The sequence below is a fragment of the Eurypyga helias genome, unplaced genomic scaffold (genome assembly GCF_000690775.1).
Source record: "Eurypyga helias isolate BGI_N326 unplaced genomic scaffold, ASM69077v1 scaffold13017, whole genome shotgun sequence".
In the NCBI taxonomy this organism is placed as follows: domain Eukaryota; kingdom Metazoa; phylum Chordata; class Aves; order Eurypygiformes; family Eurypygidae; genus Eurypyga; species Eurypyga helias.
In genome coordinates, this window is record NW_010259864.1 from 155,266 (window position 1) to 165,811 (window position 10,546).

Consider the following 10,546-nt stretch of genomic DNA (forward strand, 5'->3'; position numbering starts at 1 on the left):
TGTCAGCAGGACTTGTTTGGAAAAATCTTTGCAGAGGGCAAAGAAACTGTAATATGAGCATAAGAAGTGAGACTGACAACAATCTGGGATGCAGTTGGTCCCAGGAAGTTGCAAGCTGCAAAATCAAAAAGACCTAAATACAACCGAGTAAGTACCCTTGAAATATAAATCAGAGCCTTGTTCACATGGGACTTTTATTTAAGTGTCACAATTCCAGATGGATCACAGGGAATCAACCAATGTTCGTTCTGTTTTCTTAATGGTGAAAAGCACTGAAAAAAGTAGGGAAAAGCCTCAGACTTATTCATTCTGCAATGTGACTGCAATTAGTAATGCACTCGGATTCCTGTAAGTGTGTCAACCTCACAGTACCGCTGAGGACATCAGCCCTGATCAAATACAGTCAGCTGAGCAAATAACTGGAGAAACTGCCTCCAAGGCCTTTGATGCATGGGGCCAGATTTCACTTCTGCATCCAGAATTAATTGCAGGCACAGAGTGCTTCCTACTAAACACTGGTGTATTTGCAGGTGTGAAATACAGAAGCCAGCTTTTGAAAATCTGTCTAGTGGATCTGTGGACAATGCTGAATATCTGAAACCACCAGGACGTTACACAAACTACTAAGGTGTTTATTCAAGCATCACTTCTAATCTCATACATTTTAACAGCAGAGGAGGAGCTCACGCTAATTTTTATTGAGGAAAGTAAATAAATAATGTAAATGACACATTTAGTGCTATCCTTCAGAATCAATAAATGCAACTAATACAGGGTCAGTAGTGCACTAGAATAAGAAACACATACATAAGGACTAGATATTGGGCTCTTGTAGACACACGAGTAGTCTACACACAAGCATCACAGTTTTCTTCATCTTTTGCTCTTTGTAGTAACATGCAACTTCTACTTGTCAAATCCTGACCTGGTAATAAGAACACAAACTCTTGCTCATTATTTCTTCCCTGTTAAGTGTGGGATTGTGCTAAATTCTCAGGAGCTGACGGAAGTCAATGGGTCCCTCCTGGTCGGGTGGACGCCGCAGGGGGCACAAAGACCTCCTGGCAGTTTCTCAGAGGGACATGCCCCTATGATGTCCAACCCCAGGGAGTCCAGCCAGCTGCTCTGAGAACCCTCAGGTCATGAGCACCCAAGGCCATCACAGTCTTCTGAAAACCTCATCGAAAGGTGTGGTGGTTTGTTAATGGCATCCATCCCACCTGACTACATAACACTCCTCTTCCTTCAGGCTGTTAGCAGTGCTTTCCTAAGGGCCTTTTCAACTTAATCCCTAACAGGATTTTATTTATTTATGTATTATTCTTCATGATCTTTAGTGATGCGACTTTTTCCAGTCTGTAATTTCTAAAATTAAAAGAATCAGTATTTCTTATTATGCCTCCATCTTAATTTTTCCCTTTTCTTTAATGACTCGAATATGCACAATGAGGTTAATAGCACTACAGTCATCTTCCCTATTCACACAAGCCAGAAGTTTTCAATCAAGTTTTCATTTTAATTCCGCAAAAGGTTAGATACAAAAGTTTTCATTGTGACCCTGCAAAACATACCAAAGCAAGAAGGGGTCTGTACCTACACAAGCTGGTATTGCATTTTCAAAAATACATTTTCCAGACTTAAATCTATTCTTTCATACTGCTACACCCTAAGTAACAGAGACAGAATAAAAGCCCATGTGATAACAGACTAATGTGAGATACTCCAGAGGCTAAAACTTCAGTATAGACCAATAGGGAAAAAACCAAAAACCAACCATCCAAAAAAAGAAAACAAAAAAACCCCACACCACTTTCAGAAATTATTTAAATTTATTTTAGAAACCTGCAGAAATTAAGCAATAAGCAATTATATATATAAATATAATGTATTTTAATAGAAATTTCAAATGCACTGAGAAATTAATATTTTTATAGACATCTGACTCCTTTTTAATGAGCTGTACTTAGTTAAATTCCTTCTTTATACCGTAGCAGTCCTACCCTTGGAATGTTTTCCTAGCTAACTTTCAAACTTTTTTATTCACCTAATAAAACTCTTTTATATTTTTTTTTCCTACTGCAAAAATTTTTGTAATGAATGGCCTTACAAAGCAGCCCCAAACTTTTAGTTAGAGGTCCTTTATAACCCCACCATATTTCATTTGTTGTCAAGACATTATTCGCAACTTCAGTCGGCCGATACCGAGACACAAAACTTTGCTTATGCCTAAACCACATTTCTTAGTATCTCTGTCTTATGTTCTTAAGATACTTTGCAAAGCTTTATCATGGCAAGATAGCCTAGTTTTGTGTAAGACCCGATCACCATCCGTTTATAACGTGATTGATTACTTGAGCTTTGGAATTAATTCATAACAGCCATGGGCTTTGCCACCTGAGCACAGTACAGTGGATGGTCCCAATATCTCCACACCTGGATGCAGGAGAATGCAAGGCCTACAATAGAGACCCTGGGGCAACAGCAGGCAGGATGATGCCTCCTGTGCTGTCCTCCAAAGCTGGAATCTGTCCCCTCCCTCCCTTTTGTGTTCCTCTTCAGTACCCGCACTTTTCCCCCGAAGCAATGTAAAATATTCAGCAAATGTATTTCTGATACAAACTTATAAATGATACATAGCATACACATGGGAATTCTTCTTTTACCGGCAGGCAGTAGATCTGTTTCCACGTCACTATTTTTTGCTACACTACAGAAACTGTGCACACCTTCAGGCAAAGATTTTGACTCTTCTGTGATCTTCATAGAGTTCCTTGAACTAGACAAAGAAATCATTCTTTTCTATAAACCAAATTCAAGTCACAATTACCTTTCAATCACACACAAAAATAACCTCTGAGGCATGGGAATCAAGATTCCCCCACTAGGAAATACAAGAGAATTTCTATGTGACCTGCTGCCTTGAAAATACATTGGTAATGAGGTAACAACCTCTGCATGAAGACACATACTAAATACTGAAAAATCCCTTGGATTATCATTATCCTAGATGAGAATCCGAAGATCAGTGAAGACAAAGCCTTGTCCATTCCCCACTCCAGATTTCCAACTTCCCACCAGGTACACTGGAGAAGCAGCGGTTGCCCTGTTTCAAATGGATGCTTCCTCATGCCAGGCCATTCTTACCAAAACAGGGAGTCTTACAGCTAAGAGTAGAAGAGGCTTTTGTGCAACCAGGCTCCTGACGGAGCCTACGGCCTCGAGTGTGCCATCCGCTACGCTGAAGACACAATGGACTGCACTAACAGGAACAGGTTGCTCTTAAACATCTTTGCTTTTGCCTTGAGGCCTGGTCACTGTCATTTAACAGAGCCAGCATCAGGCAGAAGAAGAGCTTTGGAGGTAGGTTTTTAAACTCCAATTGATTGGTATAATTTTAACATCTCTGGAATACGCAGAGGCCTGTAATAATGACTAAAAAAATCTGAGGCTTCCATCTCCTAGGACCAGAGCATTCAGCATTACCTGGCTTTGACACATGTCTTTTCACTGCATCTGGGAAACCAAATCAACCTGTTACTATCACTCTCGGGTGTCTCACCTGAACGACTCAGGGGCAGTGTCAGGCAGGCAGAACCACTGGAGCTTCGGGCTGCCTGTCTTACCAGCATCTTAGACAGCCTCACATCTACCCCTGTTCTAAACATGTGTGATGACTGACGGGGTCCCATGTGCTTCACAGGTACATGTGTGTGTCATATGTACCTGTGCCACATCCCCAAAACTTTCCAGGTGATATTCTCCATATCTTCCCCCTTACCACTGAATGGGTCATCCTCTAAAGGGGGCTCCACTATTGTCACAGTGTGAGAAAGGAGGGAAAAAAAAAAAATCCAGCTTAAAAGCCAAATCAGTGGCAGACCTTTTTAACTGCGAGCATAAACCACCCATCTGCCAAACTACTCAGGCAATTTTCTACTACAGTATCAGTTAAGTAGCCTCATTGTTAAGAGAGTATTTCTCTGGTTTACTACCTTATCTGAGCTAAGCATGCAATGATATGAATGGCAAGTATCTTCAGACTTCTTGAACCAACCTTCCTAAGCTGCTTTTAGGCAATCACACCGTTGGAAGATTTCCAAAGGGTTACAAACTTTAGAAATCATCCCCTACAGCTTTCATGACTCACTTTGAATTGGACTCCAGAAATGCAGGTTTCTAACAGAGTTCATTGAACAAGAAGTTTAGGGCCCAGGGGAAGGACCTGGGATCTCTTTATTTCCCCTTTACAGGCAGAACTTCTCCTGTGACACCACACCATGCAGGCAGCACCCAGTGAATGGAATGCACAAAACCCAGGGTGCTGCCAGGATGACACCAAATTAACTGCATACCAGAGCAGCTACCCTTGTCATCAAAAGTGAGCGTGGTGGAGACCCCACATTTAGTTGGGACTGTCCTGCCAGAGGAGGCATTCAAGGATGGTACCCTTACTGCTGGCAGATGTGCCTGACTCCCGATAGGGGCTGAGAGGAGTCCTCACCTGAAAACTGACTAAATGGCTAGGATATCTGATGACAAAAGGTATATTTTAGATTACTAGAGTGGGTGAAGACCTCTTGCCTGAGCAAATTCCTCCTAGCACTGTTTCATCTCTTTGAGGAACCTTCTGCTTTTACAGGACTGCCCTCTGATGACCTGATTTGTCTTGCCCTCCTGCACTCAGCAGTTACCTCTTCATCTTCAACATGAGGTCTCCTTAGTTTTGCAAAGGAATTGTAATGGATTCTGAAAATAGCCACTGTAACATGCAGGTGTTAATGTCATGCCCATAAGCCATCCTAGGTGCCATGCAAGTATTTAGAATCAGCTGTGCCTGCTTTGATTTCATATGTTCCTCAGAGTTGTAGAGAGAGCAAAACTAAAACAGTGCCCTGGGCAGGATCCTACAGCAAGTTCCAATGCTAAATGAAAGCAAAATCGAACAGCATTCTGAATTGGAAGGGCATGAAAAACCTCCTATGGGTGTCAGTAAGGGAAAGAACTGGGCAAAAAAAAAAAAGGTGAAAATGTCACCTAGAGACAACATTCCTGTTTTACAGACGAAGTCAGAGAGAGAATTATAACTGTAATATATTATAGCTCATTCAAAAACTGGGATACTTTTACCAAGACCATATTTAGATAAAGGCATCAGTCCTAAGGGGAAGCAGCATATTCCGAGTATAACGGCAGCTGAAGGTGCCGACTGGCTGCGTTGCCCAGGCAGAGGACAACCCATCCACTGAGACTGCAGAAAGCCTCTACCTTCAAAACCACCAAGGACAGCAGAAACTCTTGCAGACAGATGAAAAAAAGAAAATTAAACAATTCTTGCCTATTTGGCTGGAATATGAGAAATACACAGAACACAGCCAATCTGGGGAGAAATTAAATAATGCATAAGGGACCCATTAGTATTTGTATGCAAAACGAGGGAATCAGGAGAGCGGTTATAGATGGAGGCTGAATGGATCTTTAACCACACATGGCAAAGAGCAGTTTCATTGCAGGCTCCCACTAAAGCAGGCAGGTGTGATACCTTTGAGGGACAGAGGGTTCCAATAGAAAGCACAGCTCCCACTGCTGGGGTGTTTTTAGTGTGGGAAGCAGCCTCAAACTGCTAGTAGTTATTAGTCCTGTAGCAAAACCTGTAGAAACAGTGGGAGACTGAAGTACCAGCAAGCTGCAGGCAACTGCAGAAAGTTCAACACTGCTTTATGATAGCAACAAAGGGGACTTTCTGGCTCTCTGGGTAAGTATTTGCAGGTTAATAGCATAGAATCTTTAAACTCTTTAATTTGGAGGAAGTAAGTGAAGTGTTATTTTACTCCCTTTCTTTATAAGTGGAAGGAATAGGACTGAAAATGGACTTACAGAGTCATTTTGCAACAGGATTATCACAAACTACTTAAAAACATGAATTTGAGGAAAACCTCAAGACTTTTAAAGACCCTTACTGTAGAACTTCTGATTTCCCTGGGTGGTAATAGTGAGAAAATAACATAAAACAAGAAGTAATACTTACTACTCCTCTCAGCCATGTGGTGATAAGGTCACGCTGCACTCGGTGGAAAACGGCTGGAAGACATTTGGCAGCACTGACAAAGCGTGAAGTGTCTGCAGGTTACACAATATTGTAGCTCCAACCCAAAACAGGAATGAACTAACCTCCTGTATAAGGCAGTGGAGGTATTTCAGAATGGCAGTAAAAGGCAGGAAAGCAGAAATTTTGCTTCAGAGGATAGCAATCCTTATATTTTGTAGAGCATAAAAAGTCCCTGTGGAGCCTGTGATACGGAAACTCTTCCAGCTGCTGCTGAAGCCAGAAGAGAGATTACACACCTCAGCTCCTTATCAACCCTTCTTTACCTCTCTCCCGTTCCCCACTCTTCCCTTCCTATTGTTCTGCCTTTTCCACTTCTCTCTACTTAACTCGGTTCTGTAAAATGAGCCAGTTAGGAAAAATTCAAAACCAATCCTACAATTAATAAAGCAAAGAGCGGTATGTCTCTAAAGAGGAAAGGATGGGAAGGCAGGTGATTAAGCAGTATGTAAACACAATCCGCTGCCTTATCCAGATGTATCCATGGCCACTGATTGCCCCACCTACTAGTAATTAAGAATGATTGGATTATTTTGCAGGCTGGGGACAGCCAAATATTTGTTGTACAGCTCAGCTGTTAGAACTAAGAGGTGGCATTTGCTTGTAGCTGGAGTAGGGTGAATGACAAGTAAGCACATCATCCAAAATATCTGAGCATCTCCAGCAGTGCACAAAAGTGGGTACTGTCCTTCCAAATCGGATGCAGTGAATGGATCACCTTGCTCGCACCCATAGTATGTCTGTAGTGATTGTAGGGTTGCTCAGTGTTGCCATGCGGAGTCCACCCAAGGTAAACAAAATGTTGGCCTTATTGCCTGGGGGCCAGCACTTCTGCAGGGTCAGCATTATTCAAAATTGTCATCAGGTGGGGACTAGAGACAGTGATAAGGATTGTGTTAACAAAAGCAATGACTGACTTTGCATAATTAGACTTCTTCACTGCTATGCTACCAGGTATCGGTGGCATATTTCAGGTGTCAAACACTGCAAGGGTGAGATCCCTTATTTCCCTATTCCTCTACTTCTCTTTTTGCTTTTGTCACAACAATTTAAAATCTCATTTGTAAATCCAGTTGGAATATGTGGCAGGCAGTAGTGGCATGAGCAACCAATTTCACAGTGTCTCATGGGCAAGTCTTGTCACTGATTTTCTCAGAGATGCTCTTCTGACCCCCTCAGGCAGAGGAGAATCTGACCTGAGCACCAGTAAATACTGGTTCCTACTAAACTGACAGCCAAGCTCGGCAGTCTCTGCTGAAAGATATCATACCATGTTCTATTATTCTTAATGCAGAGCTGAATTCATGTCTGTTTTTCCTTAAACCCAAGATGACTAAGTGTTTACTAAAGCCAGCTGTTGTTCACAGGATAGCTTGATAATTTTATGATGGGCCTTTACTAATAAATCCAACACACAGAGCGGAAGGCAATGACAAGCTAACATATGTATGCTATCTCATAAAACAAAATATTAACAACATAATAGTAGCACCAGCATGATTCCAGACATGCTCGTGCCGCTTTTCCTAAGCCCTCAAGCTCCTATCAAGTCCACACCACATCACTCAGAGTCTGCCTGAACAAAAATGAATCAGTGAGGGGATTAAACGGAGCTGCTGTTGGAAAAAGACAGAGACTCCACTCACCCCTCTCCTCTTTGGGTCTTTGTCAGTAGGCTGCCTCTGTGTCCGTCATGTTCAAGCCCCCTGCCCTCCACATCCAGGCCCTCCATTGCTCTGAAGTCTCCACCTGTGTCCCTGCCACCGTCGCTCCCCTCTAACCTGCCAGGAGTATGATCTCCTCCTCTGAGTTGTTCCTTCCACTGCACCCACCACCTCCCACAAACTCACAACCGAAGCCCACAGAGTCGCCTCCTTTCTCTTGCCCTGCATTTTCAGCACAGCAAGCCTTGCACTTACTCAGGCCTCCAGGAGCTGCCAGTTCAGTAACATCCTAGGCCTGGTTCCGTTTATATTTATAAATAGTTTAGAAGAATGCGTAATTTCACTGAGACAGGTAGAGCCCTACCACAAGCTGCAGGGACCGTAGCACTGCAGACATGACTGTGGGTCTCACTACAATGGGGCTTTCACAACAGATGTTTTCATGGATGTTCTGAAAAGTAAAAGAAGCCCTAATCTCAGATGCTCAAAATAAGCCACGTTTTCTTATCAAAGTAATGGTACAAAAAAAGAAAACCTCTTTTTTAAGAACTCCTTTATTAAAACCAGTCCAACCTGATGTTCAAGAAGAGTCTGCAAAAAACAGTTTTGTTGCCATTCTCCTTTGGCAGGGCAGCAACTTTTCCTTTCAGTTAATGATGCTCTAGAAACAGGGCTGCCCATTTTATATCCTTACATAGTGGCAGATCAGCCAATTCAGCTGACAGGGCTTTACAAGAGGCTCCTCTGCTGCTACTCAGCACTGACCGCTACTTCTGTGGTTTCCTACGATGGCCCCAATACTTCATGTCTCCCTGAGAAGTGGGGCTGCCTAAGAGTAACCAAGCTGAAAAGCACCTGGTTTGCTGACCTGACCAGTCTGAGTAATGTTGGGAGCTTCTTTTTTCCAGGAATGAAATACCTTCACACAATGTTTTTTTCTGCTCATAATCTTTAGAAACTCAAAATCAATAATTACATTTAAAATGTATCAAAAAGTAAAGCCTGTATATGACTTTTTTTGAATTAAAACCAAAACAAAACAGAAAAAGCAACCTTTTTGGTTCACTGCAGGTTAATTAAATATCAACACCCTTTGTCAGAAGACATTTCTTAATTTTCTAGTGCTACTGGGCATCTTTACCAAGCAAAGAATAGTCAAACTACCTTATAAGAGCCTATTACAATCAATGGAGCCTTTCAAGTGATATTCGTGGTCTTATAATCTGACCTGTAAAGAACACAACAAAACTCCTGTTATGGTGACACAGGCATTTTTTCCCCTGAGGAAGTTTACAGCTGAAGTTTTCCCCTGAGGAAGATGCAGCTCCAGTTACTGTAACCCTACCTCAGATCCCAGTTTAGAAGCGCCCTCCCTTCCCACCGATGTCAGCAGAAATACCAGATCGGAACAGCACACTTAAGATGTTCTTTGAAATAAAGGACATACATATGTATGTGCCCTGACCCAAGGATTTTTACCAGTCTCACTAAGCTCTAGACCTCACTGCATATGACTGCTGCAACTTGATTTCCCCAGATAATTATAAATCCAGAGAAGATCGTGGTAGAATGTACGGCCAGGACCCAAGCCTCCTGCAGTCTGTGTCAGTCTTTGACACCCATGACAGTGATCCCTAGTTATGTTTACAACTGTAAAGAAATCATTAAAAAAAATATGAAGGTATTTATCACTCCATAGATTTCCTATATCTTTGTCACAGAAACCTTCTCAGTTTATTCTAATACTTTTCATTTTTAGATCATCCTGGTTGTTCCCTCTTACATGTTAATAAAACGAAAAAGCTAAGCATATAGCAGAACATACCCATAGTTTGCCATGATTCCTGAAACTTGACAAGATGAAACACAAACCTAGGCTCACCTTTTCACTTTTCTTCTTGAGCAGGGCATCAGCTGTTGTCTCCGAGAAAATGTGCATCCTGAAAAGATGTCCAGCTGCTTTTGTATAATCACCTGCCTTGCAAAGTTTACGTTTCAGAACGTGGTGTTTTACACTCGAATTATGAATTACTAATGTTTTAACCTTCTCAGCCAGAGGCCCTACAAGCTTCTGTAGTCCGGAAACATTTTGTTCCAGTCCGTCTAGTCTTTTAACCTGCCGCTCTGCATTCCTGTTTATATCAGAAAGAGATTTTTCCATTTTAAGGCAAAGCCACTTCATTTCATTACTTCTCAGATTTTTGTTTCTTTCCGTCCTTGATCCAGGTTCAGATGCTTCCGCCTTTACGATCTCAATGTCTTTTTCAATGCAACAGATTTCCTGGGAAACGCTGTTAAGCTTCTTAAGGACATTGTCTTGCAGAGTCAGCAGCTTATCTATTTTCTGTTCAAGGGAGGCAAACTTCATATCCATGATGTTAAAACTTTCAGATGTGTTGACACCACTGCTTGCAACATGAAGAATTTGGGGCGGGTCCGTTCCATTAGCAGGCCCTTGGTTTTGCAAAGGGTTTGGATCAAATATTTTGGCCAAGTTATTGACCATAGACGTAGAAGGGCTCTGCCTGCTGGATGTGGTCATTTTGCTGGTTTGGGTAGTGGAAGGAAATGCTCTGATGATCAGCGGCTGGAGGATACGATCAGTTGCAAAGGCTTCCCATCCAGACTGCTCAGATATACAGCCAAGTTTGGCAACTCCAGCTCAACTAATTTATAACCTACTCTCACATATTTGACTAAAACAGAGGAAAGAGACACCCAAATTATTTAGGAAGAAAACCACCTTTGACCCATTCTTTATATATATATAAAGATAAAT

The 10,546-nt window shown here is 42.0% G+C and overlaps 1 protein-coding gene across 1 annotated transcript in view; it reads right to left on the reverse strand.

The window, feature by feature from the left end:
• LOC104511995 (myosin light chain kinase 3-like) overlaps positions 1-10,309 on the reverse strand; it is a 25,750-nt gene extending 15,441 nt beyond the window's left edge. The window contains exon 1 of the mRNA XM_010154806.1: positions 9,650-10,309. Coding sequence (XP_010153108.1) covers positions 9,650-10,309 — 660 coding nt within the window. The remainder of the gene's footprint in view (positions 1-9,649) is intronic.
• Between the last annotated feature and the right edge of the window lie 237 nt (positions 10,310-10,546).